We start from the raw sequence: 22,355 nt of genomic DNA, 5'->3' as shown, positions 1-22,355 counted from the left end.
CCGGGCCTCGGTCCCCTCGTCTGGAAAATGGGGATCGAGACCGCGAGCCCCGTGTGGGACGGGGACCGTGTCCAACCCCGTTAGCTCGCCTCTGCCCCGGCCCTTAGAAGAAGCGGGCCCGGCGCCAAGTAAGCGCTCAACGGATACCGTGGCTATTATCCTCATTCTATAAATGAGGAAACCGAGGCCCAGAGGGAGTTAAGTGACTTGTCGGGATGAGAAGGCCCCCCCCCCCCCAAGGCCCGGGCTCTACCCACTAAGGCACATCATAATAATAAAAATAAATAATAACTGTAGCATTTGTCACGTGCCTGCCCCGTGCCAGGCACTCTGCTAAGACCCGCGGTAGATACGAGATAGCTCCCACCCGGGGCTCACCCTCTGAGAAGGAGGGAGAACGGGAATTGAATCCCCGTTTTGCAGATGGGGGAACTGAGGCCCGGAGAAGCCAAGTGTCTCGCTCGAGGTCCCGCAGCAGGGCAGCGGCGGCGGAGCCGGGATCAGGACCCACGACCTTCGGACTCCCGAGCCTGGGCCCCCCCGCACCAGGCCACGCTGCTTCTCCATGGAGGAAGGGGGGAGAGGGTGTAATTGGGATGGAAAGGGGGGGGGGCGTGCCAGAGAGAGGAGGGGGGAGCCCTCTCGATAATAGACGTCGACTGGACGAATAAATGAAGCCGCTCGTCCCTCACGGTGTCTCCGGAGGCCGACGTTCCCGTAGCGATCCATCGGCGGTGTCTACCGAGCGCCCGCTCCGCGCAGAGCGGCGTACCGAGCGCTCGGGGCAGTCGGACGGGACTGGCGGCCGCGTTCCCCGCCGACCCCGGGGCCTCCGAAACCGGACTCCATCCCCGGCGATTCCCCCCGGGGCCGGCCCTCCGGCGAGATTCCCCCGCGTGAAACGGAAGGACGGTCGGGGGCTCATCGACGTCCCGGGGAGACGGGCAACTCGCGGGGCCGGGACCCCAGAGGGCGAGGGCCGGAACGGCCGGCCTCCAGCCGAGAAAGGGCCGAGGGATCGTCTCCCCCGATTACGGGCAACGGACCTCTTCGTGTCTGCCGTTCGGTACGGTTGTCTGATCGCCTTTCTCGACCCGCTGGCTCGGGCCGGGCTGGAAGTCTGCTAATTAGAAGAGAGACGGACGGGGCGATCCTGTCAGCTCTCGTTACCGGCGGGGACAAAGCCCGATATTATTCGGGGGCAGCGTCTTGTGAGCATCCTGCTCGCGGCTCTCATTAGGGGGGAAGAGGCCGGCTGACGGAGGACCGGCACCGTTCTTTTGCTGATTAACGGCGCTGTCCGGGGTATTCGCGGAGCGCCTACTCTGTGCTCTACTAAGCGCCGGGGGGGGGCCCCGTCCCACCCGGGGCTCGCGGTCCTCACCCCCGTTTTACGGATGGGGAGACCGAGGCCCGGGGAGGTGAAGCGACCCAGCCGGGGTCACGCAGGAGACCGGCGGCAGAGCCGGGATTGGATTAGGACCCAGGTCCTTCTGACTCCCGGGCCTGCGCTCCATCCGCTAGACCATGCTGCTTCCACAGTAATAATACTAAGTGCTATTACGGTCGCCGATACCGCTGCTTCATCCATCGATGGTATCTACTGAGCGCTTACTGCAAGCGGAGCACTCTACTGAGCGCTCGGGAGAGTAGCGTCCGGCAGAATTAGCAGACGCGTTCCTTGCCCTTAACGAGCTTCCAGTCAGTCTAAGGCGGGTAAAAGTCACTGCCATCCTGGCTTCTCCACGGGCCGCGTGACCTCGGGCGAGACCCCCCTCTTCCGTGCCCCAGTCGCCTCATCTGTGAAGTGGGTGAAAATCCCTCACTTCTCCGAAGCAAACCCGATTTGCTTGTATCTGCTTTGCTCGGGCAAGGGAATGCGAGCGCCGAATTTCGGCCTGTGTTAGACTGTATTACGTGTGTTGTAGCGTAGGCCATGGGTTCTAATCCCGGCACCCGCCACTTATCAGCTCTGGGACCTTGGGCAAGTCACTGAACTTCTCTGGGCCTCGGTTACCTCGTCTGTAAAACGGGGATGAACACCGCGAGCCCCGCCTGGGACAAACGGATCACCTCGTACCTCCCCGGCGCTGAGAACAGTGCCTGGCACATAGTAAGCGCTTAACAAATGCCATCGTTATCCTTCCCTCATCTGTAAAATGGGGACGAAGACTACGGACCGTATCCGACCCGATTATCTCCTGGCTACCTGGGGCCCAGAACGGGGCCCGGTACATAGGAAGCGCCTAACGAGTACCGGTATTACTCTCCCGAGCGCTCAGTACAGCGCCCTGCCCTCCGTTGAGTGCTTAATAAATACTGTCGATCGATTTAGCAGCTGCGGAAGTAAAAGAGAAGCAGGAGATGTGTTCCCCGTCCACGAGGAGTCGGGAGGGATTTCCCCTTTGTATCGGAGAGCGTTTTACCTCCGCGTCCGGCGGAAACTCCTCACTTGATCATCTTGTATCCATCCTGGCGTTTAGCACGGCGTTTGACACGTAGTAGAGAGGCAGCCCGGCCGAGTGCATAAGGCTCGGGCCCGGGCGTCGGAGGACCCGGGTTCTCGTCGCGGGCAGGGAATGCGTCTCCTTCTTGTCGTCCTGTCCTCTCCGAAGCGCTCAATGAATACGCCTGAATGAATGAAAGACCTTGGGCAAGTCGCTGTGAACTTCCCTCGTCTGTAAAATGAGAATAACGATAGCAAAAATTCTGGTAGGTGTTAAGCGCTCACCGCGTTCCGGGCCCCGTGCTAAGCGCTGGGGCGGATCCGAGGCCATCGGGTTGGACACGGTCCCCGCCCCGCGTGGGGCTCGCGGCCTCAATCCCCATTTTACGGCTGAGGAAACTGAGGCCCAGAGCGGCGAGGCGACTCGCCCGAGGTCACACAGCGGACAGGCGGAGGAGCCGGGATGAGAACCCAGGTCCGTGCCTCATCCACCACGTCGCGCCGGGAATTACGACCGTGAGCCCCACGTGGGGACGGGAACTGCGACCAACCTGACTGGCCTGCGCTTACTCCGGCGCTTGGTAAATAATCATGACCACTGTGGTATTTTTAAAGCACTTACCGTGGGCCGAGCGCTGGGGTAGACGCGACGTAATCAGGTGAGCCCACGTGGGGCTCGCAGTCTCGATCCCCATTTTACAGACGAGGTCGCCGAGGCTCAGAGATGCCTGGCACGTGGTAAGCGCTTTAGCAACACCCTTAACCCACCGCTAAAAATAAATACCGTCGACACGTTCTGACATCCTAATAACAACGATAGAGCTGTACAAACCCCCACCTGCCCTTAGCTGGGAGGGTGCCAATAAGGAAGTTTACGGGCAAGGGCCGGGTCTGCCATTTCGGCTGTATCGACCTCTCCCAAGCGCTCGATCCGGTGTGCCGAATATAATGAGCGCTCAATAAATATCACCGACTGACTGATCGATTCCCCCCTCCGAGTCCTGAGACGGCAGAAGAGTCAGAAGGCTCGCCGAGGGCTGATTATTCAAAATCAAATCCAATTACCACCGCGCTGTATTGCAGCAATATATTTCTCCGAGGAACCCAAACTTTTCAGACGTCGAACATCCGGGAAAGTAAACGGAGGCAAGGAAAGGGCAGGAAAAAGCGGCGGAATATCCCAGCGGGTGAATTCTGGGGTTCTACTGGGGCTAGGGGCGCCTTCCCGAAATCCTAAACTACGCCGTAAGACACGACGACGGCTTTATTACGAGCACGGAGACCACGATATACAAATCACAATCCTCTAAGCACACACGCGCCCGCGAGGCGCGCGTGCCATCGTTATCGATCTAAAAATACATCATCGACGTCTCTAAGGGCGAAATAAACAGATACGGTCATCCTAAAGCATCCGTCGGTGGCACCGCGAAGGAAGATGAAGTCGCGAAGGGTGGGAAACGGTAAAAGGAACGGGAGAAACACCCGAGGGAGCCTATCGGTTACGAGTCTCGTCCTACGGATTTAAGCTGACGGGAGTTGGGGGCCTTTTCCTCCCGGCGAGAGATTTCCCCCGGCGCTTTAAATGGGCCACAGCCGTCGACTCTCCAAAACACCCAGCAAGGGAAGAACCGAAAATAGTTCGGCCTCGTCTCCTCCCTCGTTCAGAAATCGGCCGCTTCCGGCGGGGTAAAAGGCAGGCCTCTCTAAAAACTTGCCAAAGGCTACGCCCCCGAGCCAAATCTACCCGGCAACGGCGGGGCGATTTGCCCTTCCCGTTCCTCACGCTCTCCTTGGTTTTCAATTTTCTTTTTCCTCGGGTGGTGGTGCTCTAAGAGTTCTCATCTTTTGAGAGAGACCGCTTTTCAGGAGACAAAGGTCCTGGGGCCGGGAGGGGGGTCACGGAAGGGTTTTATTTGATTTTATTGCCCCCTCAGCGGGAGTTTGAGCTCACACTACCCTGGGATCCCTCCTGCTATGATTCTCAGAATCCCGAAGGCCAGAAACTGGTCAGATGAGGACTCTGCACACGAGACTGGGAGAAAGCTCCGAGCTCAGTAAGTCTACGTACCCCGGAGAGGTGAACCCGGCTGCGCGGGCGGGAGAAATACAGCTCCTCACCGTGGGACACCCCGCGCACCGTCGGGCTCCGTCCGGACCCCGGCCGAAACGTGCCGTCGGGAGGACAGAGATGCCCGAGGCCCCCTTCGGGGGCCCCGGAGCCCCGACGGGAAGGATAACCTCGGTGATCCACGACGCTTCCGTTTCCCCTCTGCCTCGGTCCCTTCCCTAAAGGCAAGCCAGGCCGCTTCCCACCAGGTTGCCCTTTTCTACCCCGGGGTGGTTTTAAAATCTCCGGCTCGACCCCCCCCCCCCCGCCCCCGCGGTTCCCTCCTCTCTTGGGCGACTGAAAAGTGACCCCTCTCTGCCCGCCCGGTCATTTTCTCCCACCTTTCCCGGGCCGGGCCCCTCGGCCGAAACTGCTACGGAGGGGAAAGGTTGGCCCCTCAAAGTGGCTCTGACTCTCTGAAGGCGCTTGGAAACTTAACGGCCTGAGGTACCGCTGGGTGAGGACACCCCCCGCTTCCCCTACAGAACGCTCCCCCAGGGCTTTGGGAAATTCAGAGAAGGAAGGCAGGGCGGAGGCAGACGGTAGAGAGCGTCTGACTTCTGGAGCGGCGGGAAACGCTTCTAAAGGGTCACCTGTTGGCAGGTACGAGAGCAGCGACCAGACCGCCCGTGACCCAAGGCTCGTACGGCCCCCGAGATCTTTATTCCGACTCTAGCCGGTCCGCTCCGACCGTCTCATTAAGCCCCGGGCCCCCGAAGAAACTCTCCCTGGGGGGACCGAGTCTCGCCGGGAGGCGGCCGCCGACCGCCGAGACGGCGCACGGGAGCCGGACCGGTCGGGATCCCGGGGAGACGAGGGGAGGGTGAGGTTCCCCCATCGACTCCGGGTCACCTCCGGAGAGAGAGCGGCAGGTCTTCATCCCCCGGACGGTGGGGTGACGGGTCCCCAGAGAGACGGCGGCCGGGGGTCGGAGCTGGAAAGCGGACGGAACGGAAGCGACGCTCGGGCGAAGCCAATCCCGTCCTTCCGTTGAACGTCCTAGGCGCGGAAGCCCGGGGAGGTTCTCTCCTGGAAGCTCTCTCCCTTCCGGAGAAAGCAGTCGGGTGTGGGCGGATGGGCATCGACGGGCGAAAACACCGACGATCGGAACTTCTCTCGTGCCCGCGGGACGCTCGGCTACTTCTTTGGCTTCTCCAGGATGTTGAGGAATTTTCCCCGAGTCATCTCTCGGGCTGAAACGAAATCGTCAAGGGAAGGGGGGTTAAAAATCGACGGGGTACCTGGTGGGGGGGAGAGAGACTACCGGCGGCATCAGGGTGGAAAACGTAAATCCGCTGAAACCGCAGGCTTCTTCCGGTCAGGCGGGCCGGCGACGGGAGTCAGAGGTCACGGGTTCTAATCCCGGCTCCGCCCCTTGTCAGCGGCGGGACTCTGGGCGAGTCGCTTCACTTCTCTGGGCCCCGGTTACCTCGTCTGTGAAACGCGAGCCCCACCTGGGACAGCCCGATTACCTCGCATCCCCCCCACCCCCCCCAGCGCCTAGAACGGTGCCGGGCACACAGTAAGCGCTCGCTAGATACCGTCATCATCATCGTCGTCATCATCGAGGGCTCACCGTGTGCAGAAGACCGCGCTGAGGGCTTGGGAAGGGACAACAGAACGATACGACAGACACATCCCCTGCCCGGCAACGTGGTCTGGGAGAAGCGGCTTGGCCTGGGGGGCGGAGGACCTGGCCCCTGATCTCGGCTCCGCCACTTCGATCCATCAGTCGCGTCTACCGCAGGCTTGCCGTGTGCGAAGCACGGACTGGGGCGGGGAGAGACGGGAGGCAGGGAGGTCAGCGAGGAGACCGACGAGGTACGGCAGGACGGGCCAAGCGCTCGGATTCGCGTGGCGGCAGTTCAGCCGGGGAGCGAAGGGGGGATTTTAGCCACGTGGTGAAGGCTGGGCCGACGGGATCCGGCGACCGACGGCACACGCGGGCAGGCTGAGAGAGAGTCGAGGAGACTGCCCCAGCGATGGGCTCGGGAGACGGGAGGGATGGCGGCGCCCTCCGCGGTGATGGGAAAATCACAGGGAGGATGAGGTTTGGCTGGGAAGATCGAGAATTCTGCTTTAGACGTGTCCGAGGTGACGGGGGGCGGGGGGGGGGGACGCCCGAGGAGAGATGTCCCGGGGGCAGGTGGGGATGCGAGAATTTAGAGAGGGAGAGAGATCGGGGCCGGAGACGGAGATTTGGGAATCAACCGCGTCGGGGGGGGGGGGGGGGGGCGGCCGAAGGCGTGGGAGCCAACGGGTTCTCCCGGGGAGCGCGTGTGGGTGGAGAACAGGAGGGGACCCGGGACCCGAAGCACCCCCACGGTCGGGGGGAGGGAGGCAGAGGAGGAGCCGCGGGGTCGAAGGCGGCCGAGCGGTCGAGGAGGATCAGGGTGGATCGGAGGCCGTTGGACTTGGCAAGGAGGAGATCACCGAATGACCCTCGGAAGGGCGGTTTCTCCAGAGCCGAGGGGCCGGAAGCCGGTTCGGAGGGGGCCGGGGAGAGAATCGGAGGAGAGGATTAGACGGCCGGCGTAGGCGACCCGCTCGGGCAGTCTGTAGAGGAAGGGTAAGGGGGAGGCGGGGCGGTAACTCGAGGGAGCCGTGGGGTCGGGGGAGGGTGTTTTGAGACGGGGGAGACACGGCCACGTTCGGAAGGAGTGGGGAAGAAGCCGTCGGAGCGCCAACGGTTGAAGATGAGGGAAGGAAGGAGGGAGGGGGCAAGCGTTTCGATAGGGTGGGAAGGAATAGGGCCGGAGGCGCAGGTGGCGGGGGCGGTGCATTTTGAGAGGAGGCGGGAGATCTCCCCTGGAGGTGCCGCCGGGCAGGAGGGGAGAGCGGAAGAGGGGGCGGGAGGGGAGAGAGGCCGGTAGAGGATCCGGGGAGATTTTAGTTTCGGGTCGTTTCAATTCTCTCAGGCAAACAGGTAGCCAGGTCACTCTCTGCTGGGTGACCTCGGGCCAGCCACTTCACCTCTCTGGGCCTCGGTTACCTCCTCTGTCAAACGGGGATTGAGACCGGGAGCCCCACGCGGGACGTGGAGTGGGTCCCACCTGGCATCCTGCTTCCACCCCGGTGCCTGGTACGGGGTCCGGCACAGAGCGAGCGCTTCGCGGATGCCGTAAAAAAATGAAACCGCCCCCGAAGAAGGCGTCTGAAAAGAGCCCGAGAGAGTCGGCGTGAATTCTCCTAAGAGGCCGGGGCCTTTAAAGGATCCGCAACGATTCTGAGAGGTGATTAATTTTCCAGCCCCCTTCAGGGGATCCCAAGGGAATTTCTCGATAGGAAAAGGAAAATCTCCCCTCACTCCCCACCGTCAATCGCCGAATAACGTGATCTAGAACTCGCTCTCTGCCTATCGGGGAGACGGCTCTCCAACGCTGCCATCCGACGGATCCCCGGGCTCCCTCCCTCGGCCATCGGCCCCCGGAGGTCCGAGATCTCAACTGAGAATCGCAGGTCGTCGCCCCGCCTCTCCCCGAGCCGCGGTCGTCCCCGGCCGCTCTAACAGAACGGGGTTTATAGTCCCTCGGCGCAGTGCATCTCTGGATGGCGGCGATAAAGTAGAGTTTGTAGAGCTTTGGTCTTCCCTCTCTTGGTATTGTCTGTCCCCGGGTACCTGATATAGCCAGGCAGGCTTTACGCACCGCCCTCCGACCCTCGGCATCATCGACCTCTGGATGCTGGAGCTACCCGGGGTTCATACGGCTACTTTCCTACCCCGGGGGCCCGGAGACCAAAGCGAAACGCTCCTCCCTCGCGAAGGGCCCCGAAGGAGCGCCTCGGTCTGGGCCGACTCGCCGAGCCGCTCCGGGGACTGGGAGGCGAGCCTGGCTCCTTCGGGGTCCCCAACCGACTATCGGTCGACGGGTCGATCCATCGCCCGCATTCACCGAGCGCTCGCGGGGCGCAGCGCACTGCGCTGAGCGCTCGGGAGAGCACGGTGGAGTCGGGAGACACGTCCCCTGCCCGGAATGACTCTCTGATTCTAGTTAGCCTGTGCAGAGTCAGTGGATGGAAAGTCTTCCGGCGGCCCCCGCTCGGACTGCGGAATCGGTCGGCGGGATTTGCTGAGCGCTTACTACGTGCGGGGCCCCGCACTACGCGCCCGGGAGAGTCCAGTAAAACAGAGGCGGTGGACACGTTCCCTGCCCGTACGAGCTTATACGGTCTAAAGGGGAGAAGATTTCCAAGGGTGAGAAAAACCGCGCAGCTTCACTCCGTCGGTACTGTTTATTGAGTGCTTACCACGTGCCGAGCCCCGTACTGAGCGCTCGGGAGAGGACCGCGGAACGGACTTGGCGGGCATCTTCCCTGCACACGAGGCGCTTCCCAGTTTGGCGGGGGGGGGGGGCGATCAGGTTGGACGCGGTCCCTGTCCCACCCGGGGCTCACCGTCTCAATGCCCGTTTTACAGATGAGGGAACCGAGGCACGCAGGAGCCCCGAGTCCCAGAGCGGACAAGCGGCAGAGCCGGGATCAGAACCGGGGTCCCTCTGACTCCCCAGGCCCGGTCTCTAGCCGCTGGGCCACGCCGACGAATCCTTCCGCTGTCGGTTCTCCTCCTCCCCCCACTTCCAAAGCCCCGGACGGCAGAGTAGGAACGGCCTCTCCCGGCAAGAGAAGCCGTTCGCCACGGCCCCCGGGCGACCTCGACACCGGCGCGTCGGGGCGAGTGCCCGAATCCGTTCAGAGGCCCGTCGAGTCCGGAGGAGGTCATCTGTGTTTCGGCTACTCGGTACCTGAGTAGTCGGCGGAAGAGGCCCGGGGGAGGAGGCTGTTCTGGAACAGGGCTACGGGGCCCTGCTGGTTCTGTGCCCACCACAGTAATGATAATAACAGATATCTGTCAAGCGCTTATTATTATTACGAATAATAATCAGTAAGGACGGCGCTGCCGCTTCTAGTCGGCGGAGGCTGCCCCGAGTGTGGGACGCCACCCTGAAACCCGGCCCGGGGCCCCGCCGGCTACCGAACCCCGCCCCGGGCGCCGCCAAATCCACACCCGGCCCCGGCACCCTCCCCGGCGGGGAGGGTGGCCGACATCTCGACGTCCTCCGTCGGGACGGGACGAAACCCGGGCCCCGCCGGGCGTTTCCGCTGAAAAACGGGCGGGCTCCCCGAAGGAACGCCTCACCCTCGGCGACCTCTCGACCGCCCTCGCCCGCCGTCCTCGCCAGCCCACCTCCAACCTCGGCCGGCCACGCGGCGCGGCGGGGCGGCCGGGCGGGAGGAGAGGCGATCGAGAAGGCACGGCCCTCCACCCGGGAGAGGGGAGACTCTTCCGAGCCGGCAGTCTCCGCAGGGGAGATATACGGACGCCGACACCCCGGCTCCCCGAAGGGGCCCGTCCCCCCGTAAATCAGAAGGCGAGCCCCCGTCCCCTTCCGCGCGCGCGCGGGGAGGAATTACGGCGGGCTGCTTCGGAGCGGGGGCTCTCCTCTTCCCTTGTCATCGGAGACGTTAACGTTTCTGATTAATTCGCGGGCCTCTGGTCTCATCCCTCGTCCCTTTATCCTCGCTCTCCCGCTCGGCCGCGGCTTAAAGATTCTTACCGACCCGCTACGGTAATCGCCGCCCGCCGGCCCCCTCCCTCCCAACCCGGTGAAATTGTTTAGCGATGCCAACCGCGCTTTTAATTTGCAAGACATCAGACACAGAGGTAATTTATACCAACATCTGTTCGTTTCTGACTTCTGAAACAAACTCACACATGCTGCTACAAAATCCCATTAGGAGCAGGAGACAGCCTTCTGCTATTCTGCTCTCCCCTTACACGCACGCACACACGCATACTCTCTGTCTGTCTGTCTCTCTCTCTCTGTCTCTCTCTCTCTCTCTCTCTCCCCCGCACGCGAGCGGCAGGCTCCCGTTTTTACACGGAAGCCACCGAACAATCCCTCGAGGACCCCCGATTTCCTCCTCCCCCTAGGGCAGGCTAGAGACATAGAGAAGACACAACCTTCTAAACGGCCACGTCTCCCAGGTCATTCCCGGCCCCGGCCCCTTCCCTCTCGCTCCTCTTTCCGAGGGCGTATTCCCAAGGGCCGGGGGCAGGGCGACATCACAGCCTCTCTCTTCACCCGCCTCCCTTTCGCCTTTTGGATCTTTTGGAAAAATGCCCCACGCTGGGCGAGGATTCCGGCTCGGAGCGGATCCCACCCGGGGATCTTCTCCGTCCCCCCGCCCCCCCCACCTTCCGCGTCGCCCTGACTCGCTCCCTTAACTCGTCTCTCCCGACGCCCCCGGCGCCTACGTATATACACCGGGAATTAATTCATCTCCAGTGACGCCGGTCTCTCCCTCTGGACCGTAAGCTCGTTGTGGGCAGGGAGAGCGTCCGTTGGACCGTCGGGCCGTACTCGCCCTGGCTGTCGGCGCGGTGCTCGATAAATTCGACCGATGGGTGGGTTGACCTTCCTCCCCGGGCATCTCGAACGCACGTTTGGTTCAGCCAAGCCCAGAGGCCCCGGCCGCCACTCGAATGACCACGGTGAGGGGCGGCTACGGGGAGGCGGCGTGGCCCGGGCCTGCGAGACAGAGAGCGCTGGGTTCCCATCCCGGCTCCGCCACGTGCCTGCTGCGTGACCTTGGGCAGGTCACTTCACCTCCCTGGGCCTCCGTTCCCCCGTCTGGAAAACGGGGACGGAGCCCGCGAGCCCCACCTGGGACAACCTGATGACCCCAGCGCTTAGAACGGAGCTCGGCACAGAGTAGGCACGTAACAAGTACCGCGATTATTTATTATTACAGTGGAGCCTACCGGCATAGGATGATATCACCGCTCTTTCCAGTTGAGAGTCGGGGGGGGGCCCCCTGGGAAACTGTGATTTTAAGAGCCCGCCCGGGTGGAAGTCCTTCTGAGAGTTTACAGATGGGCTTCCTCCCTCACCTCTTGAGTTTCTCCGATGGCCGAGGCCTGGGGTCCGGTCCCCCAAGAGACCGGCCCTTCCGCCGATTCAACCGTGGCCGTCGAGCGTCTGCTGCGGGCAGAGCGCTGTACTAAGCGCCTGGGAGAGGACGACACGACGATAACCGGACACGTTCCCCGCCCACGGCGAGCTTCCCAAACCGGCAGAATATTCGAGACCAACAAGCCAGATCTGCAGCCACCTGGCCTCCCAATAGCACGTGCGCGGGCCTCCCGGCCCCGAGGGGGCGATCGATCGACGGGTCGCGTTTTCTACGGTATTTGTTGAGCGCGTACCGTGTGCCGGGCACTGCGCCCGGCCGACACGAGCTCGTCGGGCCCACCGGAGAGGGGAAACCCAGCTTCGTACGATTTCTCCTTTACGCTTTCCCAAGCCCCGGAGCCGCGGCTTTTTATTTGTCTGTCGGTTTGTTTTGTCTTATGGCATCCGTGAAGTGAACTTCTGAAGCGCCGGGGCAGACGGAAGCTCATTAGGGGCGGGGAACGCGTCCGCCGACTGTCCTGCTTGTACTCTCCCAAGCGTTCGGTACAGCGCTCTGCACCGTAGTGACTGCTCAGTAAACACTCCCGGTCGACTGATGCGAGACGATCGGGTCGGACGCGGTCCGTATCCCAACGTGGGGCTCCCGGACTTTATCCCCGTTGGGACAGGCGGGCAAGGTTCCGGGGTCCGGATTGATTTCTTCCAAGGGAGATGAGGGATTACCGGCAGCCGTCCGGGCTAACGAGATCGAGGGCCGGGTCTCCCGTGAGCTCCAGCCCCCCTCGCCAGACCTCGGCGTCCTCTCCCCGTGACATATGGCTTTCATTACAGAAAGATTTCCCAGGTTTTAACTTCCGGGAGATTGCCTGGCCAACTCTGCCCCGTCTTTATGTCGGGCGCAATTGGGAGGTTAAGTAACTTTTTCCTCTGCGCCGCGCGACGGCGAATGGGTGATATCCGCGTTTCCGCAACCCCCGGGGAGAACTCCCGCTACCGCCACCCATCGATTCGCCTGTCCGCGGTCTTTACTGAGCGCCCGGCGTGTGGGCCGGGAATCTGTCCATCGTCCTCTCCCAACCGCTGAGTACAGTGCTTTGCACCCACGGTAAGCGCTCAGTGGTATACGTTTGAGTGAGTGAACCACTGAGCGCGGGGCACCGTGCTAAGCGCTTGGGAGAGGACCCCGGGCAGAGCCGCAGAGCACATTCCCTATATTTCCTATTCCCGCTGGGAATTCCCTATCCAGAGGCTCAGTCTTCGGGCCTTGTTCATCCCGTCATGGAAGACCGTTAAGATTTTCTGTTCCGATCGCTGTTCGAATTTGCAGACCCACGCGGAGGGACGGCGCTTAGAACAGTAAGCGCTTAAATACCGTCATCGATATTATTATTACAGAGCTAGGAAGAGGGAACGGAGGCGCAGGAAATCAAAATGGGCTGCACTGAGGGTCTTAAAAATAACATACGTCTGTCTACAACTCCTCCTCGATCCTGTATGCGGCCGACAGGTCTTTACGCGCGGGTCCGTCTGCAGATCGGCGGGAGAAAAACAATATCTCTGAGCAACGAGGGCCACTGGAAGAGGCAGGATCCTACTAATATCTCAGAATCTCCCGTCTCGGTATTTGGTAAGCGCCTCCCTGTGTCGGTCATGATACCAGAAGTTGGAAAAGGAAGAACTTGAATGGCCAGAGAAGCTGAAAAACTTCGCTTTCGGATGGAGGCTTGCCCTTCTCCATCAGCTATTTCGGCCCCACTGATTCATTCGATCGTATTTACCGAGCGCCTACTGTGCGCACGGCACCGTACGCTGAGCGCTTGGGAGAATACAACGGTAACGCCACCGGGGAATTAAACGAGACTAAGTCGTAAATTCACATTGTCTCCCTACCCGACCCTTGCTTTTCCTCATCACGAGTATGATCGTTCCCCAGTTCGGGAGACCCTCGAAGCAGGGTGGCCTAGCGGAAAGAGCCCGGGCCTGGGAGTCTTTGGACCTGGGTTCTAATCCCGGCTCTGCCAGGTGGCCCCCCCGTGGGACCTCGGGCAAGTCACTTCACTTCTCTGAGCTGCGGTTTCTTCGTCTGTAAACTGGGGATTCGATGCCGGTTCTCCGTCCTACTCGGACCGTGGGACCTGATTTCCTCTGATCTTTCCCAGCGCTTAGAACAGTGTGTGACCCCCAGTTAGGTGCCTGACAAATACCGCGATGCCCCAGTGCTCGTCCTACGGCTTAGTTCCCAGGTTCGTCTGACCTGTTTTTCGGACGAAGATGAGAAGTGACGGAAAGGAGGGAGCTGAGGTTCAGCGATATAGGCAATGGCCTGGAACCCTGGGGGTGAGACAGTAAACGGGGATCGGTCGATGGAATTCCCCGCGTGCTTCCTATGTACAGAGCACCGTGCTAAGCGCTCGGGGGAAGACAGTACCGCAGGGACCGTCTCTATCTGTTGCCGACTTGTTCATCCCAAGCGCTCAGTACAGTGCTCTGCACGTAGTAAGCGCTCAATAAATACTACTGAATGAATAAATACTGTCGAACGATTGAACGAATACCACAGAATTAGCAGACGCGTCTCCCGCCCGTAACGAGCTCACGACACATTACTCGCTGGGCCGAGGAGTGAATTTACGGCACCTCCTTTGAAGGCACCGTCAAGAATCGACGGAAAATGGCGATGCCTGTTGAGCGCTTCCTGTGTGCCGCGCCGTACCAAGCGCCGGGGGGGACCCGGGATCATCAGGTCTCACCCGGGGCTCACGGTGTAAGTAGGAGGGAGAACAGGAGAACGGATTCCCCCATTTTGCGGACGAGGCAACCGAGGCACAGAGGAGCGAAGCGACTCCCCCAGGGTCAGCCGGCGGACCCCGGGGCCGAGCCGGGATCGGAAGCCGGGTCCTCCGGACTCCCCAGGCCCCGGGTCTACCTTACGACCGAGCAGACCCACGGGTGTTGGGGCGGATCTCGAGCGGCTTGGACGTCAACCCAAAATTCCTCCTCAGCCCCGGCGGCCCATTCCCGGGCCGCGAGAGAAGCCGGCGTCCTCAGAGGACGGAGATCGGATCTCCTTGACCCTCGGTGCGGGGAAAGAGTTGCATCTCCTCTCGGCGAGGCCAATAAAAACCTCTCTTGATTATAATTTAGATAAGAGCCACTGGATTGAATAATAATGTCTGAAACTCCCCTGGCTGTTTCACCTTGAGACGTCCATCACTGGGTTAAACATGATGCTAATTGCATTTGGATTGATTAATTTCTCTCACTCCTGTCTATTCGAATAACGCTTAACAAAATAATCACAGCACCCGGAGCCAAATCTTCTCCGTCAAAGGAATGAAGCCATCAGAACCGGCAGAGATGAAAGAAATGAAGATGACCCGTAATTACTGCTACGGTGATATCATTACCATATTATACAAAATGAGTGTATTGAGGGGAGGAGAGAGGAGCTGAGATTTTTTTTTTCCCTTCTAAATGGAACTTTACATCCTGAGAATACAGATCTGATACCAAGTAGGACACACAGAAATACTGACCCCGGGGGGGGGGGGGGGGGTGGAGGAAGAGGGGGAAAAAAAAAAAGGACACAAATCTTGCACATGAAATTGCAAAATCCGGCCAACACTGGGCTCGAGATTCATCAAGTGTCTTGGGCTGCGAGGAGGTATTCTTTGCGCCGCTATTTTTTCATCGCAATAACCCTCCGTATATGACTGGCCCGGAGATTTAAGACGCCTGCCTTCACACCCCGGGCGCCTCGACAGCCGCTGCGGAATGTTTATTCAACGCTGCCCGAGGTGGGCTTTTTTAGGGGGAGAATCGGGGTCTGGGTTCCGAGCTCCGTTCAAAGGTTCTGGAGGTCCTCGGGACGCGGTGCTCCGCGCACAGTAAGCGCTCGATAAATACCACCGATCGATCGACCGACACGGCCCGACCATCCGGTCCTCCTTCGCCTCGAGCCCTCTTCTCAGGGAACCTCTGAGAACCGTGCGGGCTCGGCCCAGGAGATCCCCTCTAAAAAAGCCGAAAGGTTTATCACTCTCAATCCACCGTCCTCCACGCTTTCGGCTTGCGGAACGGACCGAGGGCACGGCAGTCTTGGACGGCTTAAACCCCTCGCCTCTCCCTCTTTAAGGAGGATTCCTACCGTCCTTTCAGAACTGCCCACCTCCGCCACGAGGCGCAAGACGGAGGAACGCGGGACCCACGGGGAAACAGTAAAGGGCGCCCTTAGAGGCCGGGAGCCTTTGCGAATCTGGTCGAGCTCGGGAACTGCCAATTCCAAAAGGAGGAGCGAACGGGAAGGGGGATCGGAGGGAGCTACGGTTTTCCTCGGTGTCTAATTTCGAACGTACGGGATGAGACCGAGTAATTTTAGAAGCGCACACAGATCTAATTATATTAAAACTTCTAGCTCTAAGGAAATGATGTTTCCTAATCTCTCTTTTTCACTTCATTATTTAACGAATCAGAAGGGGGAGGCGGGGGGAACCTGAGCCTCCAATCTTCTTATCTGTGGCAGCTTTCCCCGCCTCTCAACCTTGACCTCTGTGCGATGGCTCAGCGTGGGGTCTAATTGAGCTCTGTGCCCGAATTCGCCAAGATCGCCAATTCCCTCCCAGAGCTCAGGCTCTTCTTTACACTCCGACCACTGACCCGTTCTCCCCTCAATCCTCCCACGTACCTACATTACCTCGAAGGGAACGGAAAGGGCATAAAAACTCACTCCGACTCCTTCCATCACCTACTCGATGGTTTCTCTTCCTGGCTGCCGGCGAATGGTGTAAAACTTATTCGTCCGCCCGTGGAAACACCCCAAGCTGACGGCGATCCCAAAGGCGGTGGGGGAGAGGGAGAGGGATACCGTTCTGGGGGACTGAAGAATACGAAGGACTACAACGGGCACCGGTTTTCCTCCTCTAGGCGAGGAGATGACTTTGCTTAAGGACGGTACTTTCAGCACCTACCCAGGACCGGGCACTGTACTAAGGACCGGGGGAAGACTCGAGATTATTAGGTCAGCGCAGTCCCTCTGTGGGGACACGGGGATCGTAGTCTACGGAGGAGGGAGTGGCGTTTAATCCCCGTTTTCCAGATGAGGAGACCGAAGCGGAGTCGAACGACTGGACCGAGGTCACACCGCAGGCAGGTGGCCGAGCCGGGATCGGAACGCAGGCCCTCCGACTCCCGGGCCCGGGCTTCTCCCACTGGGCCGTGCCGCTCCTCCTCTGAACAGAACCCTTCGTCCTCCACAGCCCGCCGCCTCCGAGAACCAACATTTCCGGCATCTGCGTTTTCCGTGCCGCGTTGCCCTTCCGTATCTTGGGGCTCGGCCCGTTTCCCCAGAGGACTGTCTGAAACTAAGGCTTTGAAGAGGGGGAGAGTGATCGTCTGTGGGGTCTGAGGAGGGAGGGCGTTCCGGGCCAGAGGCGGGACGCGGGCCGGGGGCGAGACGGGCCAGACGGAGGCACCGTGAGAAGGTGGGCGGCGGGGGAGGAACGGAGCGTGCGGGCTGGGTTGGAGAAGGAGAGAAGGGAGGTGAGGTCGGAGGGGGGCAGGGGATGGACAGCTGCAAAGCCGAAGGTGAGGGGCTTTGGTCTGATACGGAGGTGGATGGGCGATTTTGGGCGGGGGGGGGGAGGTGACACGTCCTGAACGTTTTCTGTAGGACGAGCCGGGCAGCGGAACGAACTCTGGACCGGAGAGAGGCAGGAGGCCAGCGAGGAGGCCGCCGCGGTCATCCAGGCGGGAGAGGACGAGTGAGTATATTAACGTGACCGCGGCGTGGATGGGGAGGAAAGGGCGGATTTCAGCGACGTGGTGGGGGGGGGGGGGGCCGACGGGACGTGGTGACGGATCGAGTATGTGGGTTGAACGAGAGGGGGGAGTCCCGGATGACACCAAGGATACGGGGCTTGCGAGACGGGAAGGACGGCGGTGCCGTCTACAGTGACCCGGGGCCCCCGTCACCTCATGAAGACGGTGAGCCGCGTGGGGGACCGGGACCGCGTCCAACCCGATCGACCTGCATCCACCCCAGGGCCTAGTACAGTGCCTGGCACAGAGTAAGCGCCTAACAAATACCATAAGAAAAAAAACCCCAAGCCGGACACCGCATCCAACACGTGAGCTGCGAGCATTTATCAGGAAGGCCGAGTCTATGAGTAAGATTCATCCTTCCCGCGACAGCGTTCTCCTAATTTTTTTTTTTTTTTTGAAAAAGGAAGGTTTCGCCAAACACACTGTCTATAGTCTGAGCTATCTGAGTACGTTCCCTGCAGCTGTACAATAATGATGTTCTACGGAGGGAACTGCCCACAGAGAAATTAATCGCTAGAAGCCAGAAGTTGTTTGGCCATTTGAAGCTCTGAGTCTCTGCTCTCGCCAAGTTCCGCTCAATGCAGAAAGAAAAAAATGGAAATAAAGCCCGCGTTTGACCGAGAGGCGGCTGACGCGCGTCCTGGACCCCGGTTGCGATTCAACTTTCCGTGACCCTCTGATGATATCTGTTAAGCGCTTACTACGCGTCGAGCGTGGTACCGCTAACGTGAATAGGAGTCGCGGCGTCCGTTAAGCGCCTGCTGTGTCCGGGCGCGCTGAGGTGGATACAGGCAAATCGGGTTGGACGCGGTCCCCGTCCCACGTGGGGCTCGCGGTCTCGACCCCCCCCCCCCTTTGACGGATGAGGACCTGAGGCACGGGGAAATGAAGTGACCCGCCCAAGGCCGCAGAGCAGACGAGTGGCGGAGCCGGGATTAGAACCCGTGACCTTCCGACTCCCAGGCCCGGACTCGAGCCACCGCCCCATGCACCTAAGCGCCGGGGTCGACACGAGATTCCGCACATCCCCATCCCGAATGGCCTACGGGGGACGGAGAAGGGGTTCGTTATCTCCCGTCGCCCGTTTCTGTTGCACCGCCGAGGAAGCCGAGGCGCAGAGAACTCGCGGCTTGCCCGAGGTCGCCCGGCGGGCGAGGGGCAGAGCCGCGGTTAGAACCCAGGGCTCTGCACCGTACAGCGTTCTGCACACGGTAAGCGCACGACCGAATGAACGGAGGAAGGAAGGAAGGAAGGAAGGAAGCCAGGTCTCCTGACTGCCAGCTCCTTGCTCTTTCCGCCAGGCCAGGCTCGCTCCTCAGTGCGGCCTCTCGGTGGAGGTCTGTTCGACGACCCCAGCAACGACTCTCCAGTCTGGGAGAATTAAACGTCAATCTGCCGACTCCCTCGGAGGGGCATCGATCCGCGGTAGCCTGGTTAAGCAGGCCGTCGGTGGCATTTACTGAGCGCTGACTGTGCGCGGGGCACCGTACTGAGCGGGCGGGGGAGTTCTTACGGTCAACGCGGAGTCGCCGTTTGGTGAGGAAACAAGCGAGAGCCCTGCGGAGGTCCGTGCTTTGCCCGACGCTGGAGAAGCGAAAGGAGTCGCGCCCGTTGGCCTGGCGGCAAGAGCCCGGGCTTGGGAGGCAGAGGTCGTGGGTTCTAATCCCGGTTCCGCCGCCTGTCGGCGGCGTGGCCTCAGGCAGGTCGCCTCGCTTCCCTGGGCCTCGGTTCCCGCGTCTGTAAAATGGGGACTGAGACCGTGAGCCCCACGTGGGCCCATGTGACTACCCTGGATTTACCCCGGCGCTCAGGACAGCGCCTGGCGCGTAGTAAGCACTGCCTGATAATATATCTATTACGCCTACCCATGCTACGTCTTCGTATCTTGGCACACAGCGCTTAACGAATACTTTGGTAAATTTTCGCAGGCCCTCAGGTTCAAAAGGAGAAGTCGGTCTTATTTATTGAGCGCTGACTGCGGGCGGGGCGCTGTGCGGAGCGCCTGGGAGAGGACCGCCCAACAATAAACAGATACGCTGCTCGCCCACAGCGAGCTCATAGCCTGGAGGGGGAGACGGACACTAATAGAAATAAATGATCGATACGTGCGTTCGGTGCCGCGGGGCTGGGAGCGGGGGACGAATCAAGGGAGCAAGGCGGGGCGGCGCAGAAGGGGGCGGGAGAAGGGGCGGGGGGGGGGGCTCAGTCAGGGAAGACCTCTTGGAGGAGGTGGGCCTTTGGAGGGGAAAAGGCGGAGGCAGAGAAGGCGTGTCAGGAAGAAGACTGAAAAATCTCCCCCTCTTGAATGTGACGAGCCCGGATGTGCTCGGCCCGCGGTGAGCGCTCGATACGTACTACTGAGGGAGTGGACTCGAGAGGACGGTTTAACGGGAAGGGAAACGGGAGGGCGAAAACAGGACACAAACGGGCCACGGCCACGCTGGCTCCCCGGACACCTGGGGAACCGGCGTGGCTTCGGAAAGGCCGCTCCGAGGCGACTGAACCCCAGAGCCCCGGTCGGAATCCGTGGAAACGCTGGGGATCCATCAGGAATGCCCCCGGTGTGTACGGAGGGAGAAGGGGGGAAAGGCCCGGAGGGGCCGCGGAGCCAAACCCTGTCGGGGCTCGGCCTGTTGGCCGCTCTGAAAACTAGGTCGGTTTCACTGCGATGCCCACTAAATTACTAGAACTATTAATTAAGCTGTTCGTTTGGAAGCGTGTCAGATAAAATAAGGGACTAAGCAAGGGGGGGAATGCTTCACCGACACCGTTCCGCCAAAGCGACTTCGTTACTTCCTTGGACGGGAAAACCAGTTGACTGGAGAGAGGTTCTACTCTGATGGGATTTAAAGGCAAGTCGCCTGCTCTACTGGTGGATCGAGGTTACGGGGCGTCGCTCGGGGAAACTGCTAAAATAGACATCGGCTCATTTTTGGGGATAAGATTTGACCCCCGAAAGAGAAATTCGGAGTCGTGACTGACTCACGCCTATCAGGGTAGAGGGAAAGCTTAGAAGGGAAGAGGGAAAGCAAGAGAGAAAATTCCGAGTCCAGATGATCTGCGGCCAATAACGCCAACCCGTTCACAACGGGGCTTTTCAAAGAGTTTTTACGCTGTGGCCTTTAAGCGCTTCCTTAGCTACCGAGCGCTGGGGGAAATACAAGCTTGATCGGGTTGCACCCGGTCGCGGTCCCACACGGGGCTCACGGTCTTCACCCCCGTTTTCCAGATGAGGGAACGGGGGCCCGGGGGACTTGCCCGAGGTCGCCCGGCGGAGAAGCGGCGGAGCCGGGGTTAGAGCCCAGGTCCTCCTGACTCCCCACTCAGGGCTCTGCAGGGAATAAGCGCTCGATAAACACGATCCGATCGACTGATCGGCTTAACCGCCGGGGTCGGGCCAGAGCACGCCCTCCTGCCTAATTAACGATGACGGTACCTGTTAAGCGCTTACTATGCGCCAAGCCCTGTTCCCAGCGCCGAAAACCCTCCCTTGCCCGGGACGGCGGCTCCAGGCTTTGGGGCGGAGAGAGACCGATCCCCGTATGGGCACGGTGGTGTCTGGCTGCTTTCGAGGTTCGGGGCGGTCTGAAACTGGGTGCCGCCGAGAGCGGAAAGGGACAGGACGGCAGCCCGAGAAGCCGCGTGGCCCAGCGGAGAGAGGCCGGGGCCGGGTTCTGATCCCGGCTCGGCCGTGTGTCTGTGTCGCCGCGGGCCGGTCGCTTCGCTTCTCGGCGCCTCAGTTCCCTCGGCTGGAAAACGGACCGTGAGCCCCACGTGGGACATGGACTCCGTAGACCGCCTGATCGGCTTGTATGGACCCCGGCGGTCAGTACAGCGCCCGGCACACGGTGAGCTCCCTGTGGGCGGGGAATGTGCCCGTTTACTGGTCGGTCTGTTCTCTCCCAAGTACAGTCCTTTGCACACAGTAAGCGCTCAATAACCACGACTCCATGAGTGAACGGCGAGCGGCCCAAATAAAAATGATAATAATGTCGACCTTATGACTTTCCCGTTAGCCTTCTCAGAACTCTCCATTTTTCTCTGAACTGTACGAGCCCCACTCCTCTTCATCGCACAAGAACGGAACGGCGGTAAATGTGTTCCTAACTGTCGCCTCCGAACACGAGAGACGAAGCACACGGCCTCGGCGCTCAGTACGGTGCCGGCCGCCGAGTAAGCGCTTAAAGACCGCGGTTATCCTGAAGGTCGTACGGGGGGGGGGGGCGGGGGGCAGGGAGGGACACGGTGGGAAGCCCCATCGTTAAAATTCGGATAAAACGGGTCGTGAGCCCAGAGTGGGACGGAGCACCGTGTCCGATCTCGGAGCCCGGTATCTATCCCGGCGCTCGGCACCCGGGGAGGGCCTAAGAGAGGCCACGACTGAAATTACTAGGGAGGACGCCGCTCTCGGAGACGTCCCGGAACGGTATTTCCGGATCAGGCGGACGAGCGGCAGCGACTGCGGTTAGTCGGCGTGGGCGGGATGGACCGCGCCGGGCCCAAACCGGAGCCGAGGAAGACGGAGGCGAAATCCCGCAGTGGGCCGTTTCCCGGGGCCCCTTCCGGAGAACCGGCAAATCGTCCCCTCCCGTCCTCCCGGTGCCGGCGTCCCTCCGCCAGCCCTTTCCGCCCGGCGGCGTTCGTGACGTGCCGGTACGTCTCCTTGGGGCTCGCCCTCGCAACGCCCGGCGCTCGGTCGGGCGAAACGGGCGGTAGAAGGGGAGCAGGGGAGCGGTGCGGAATTCTCCGGCCGCGCGTAGACAATCCATTAAAAAGCCAAGAGACAGCTTGGCCCTCTCTCTCTCTCGCGGAGCATTTTTCACCTACGCTTCGGCCCGCGGGGATTTGGTCTGAATGACATTTGCTGCCGGCTGATAATTAGTTTTTTAGCACAGGAGACCGACGACAGGGTCTCCCCGGGGGGAGACGCTAGCCCGACTGGTTTTTCGAATAGAAGGCCCCGATCGGCCGCACACGCCCCGACTCCCTGACCGTCCCGGCCTCGGCCGGCGACACCTGCTCTCCGGAGAGGCCGGGAAAGGGGCCGATCGACGCTCCTCTCCCC

General features: G+C 60.8%; 1 protein-coding gene across 2 annotated transcripts in view; it reads right to left on the bottom strand.

Annotated features, from left to right (window-relative positions):
* Window positions 1-5,182: 5,182 nt before the first annotated feature.
* LIN52 (lin-52 DREAM MuvB core complex component) overlaps window positions 5,183-22,355 on the bottom strand; it is a 52,705-nt gene continuing 35,532 nt past the window's right edge. The window contains exon 6 of one of the 2 annotated variants that reach the window (XM_029062459.2): window positions 5,183-5,749. In XM_029062459.2, the coding sequence (XP_028918292.1) occupies window positions 5,694-5,749 (56 nt within the window). In that variant the 3' untranslated portion in view covers window positions 5,183-5,693. The remainder of the gene's footprint in view (window positions 5,750-22,355) is intronic. The other variant, XR_003758828.1, reaches the window with a different exon arrangement.

Source organism: Ornithorhynchus anatinus, chromosome 1, assembly GCF_004115215.2.
Source record: "Ornithorhynchus anatinus isolate Pmale09 chromosome 1, mOrnAna1.pri.v4, whole genome shotgun sequence".
NCBI lineage: Eukaryota > Metazoa > Chordata > Mammalia > Monotremata > Ornithorhynchidae > Ornithorhynchus > Ornithorhynchus anatinus.
Note: the sequence above shows the minus strand (reverse complement) of the source record. Positions and strands in the feature narration are given on the sequence as shown.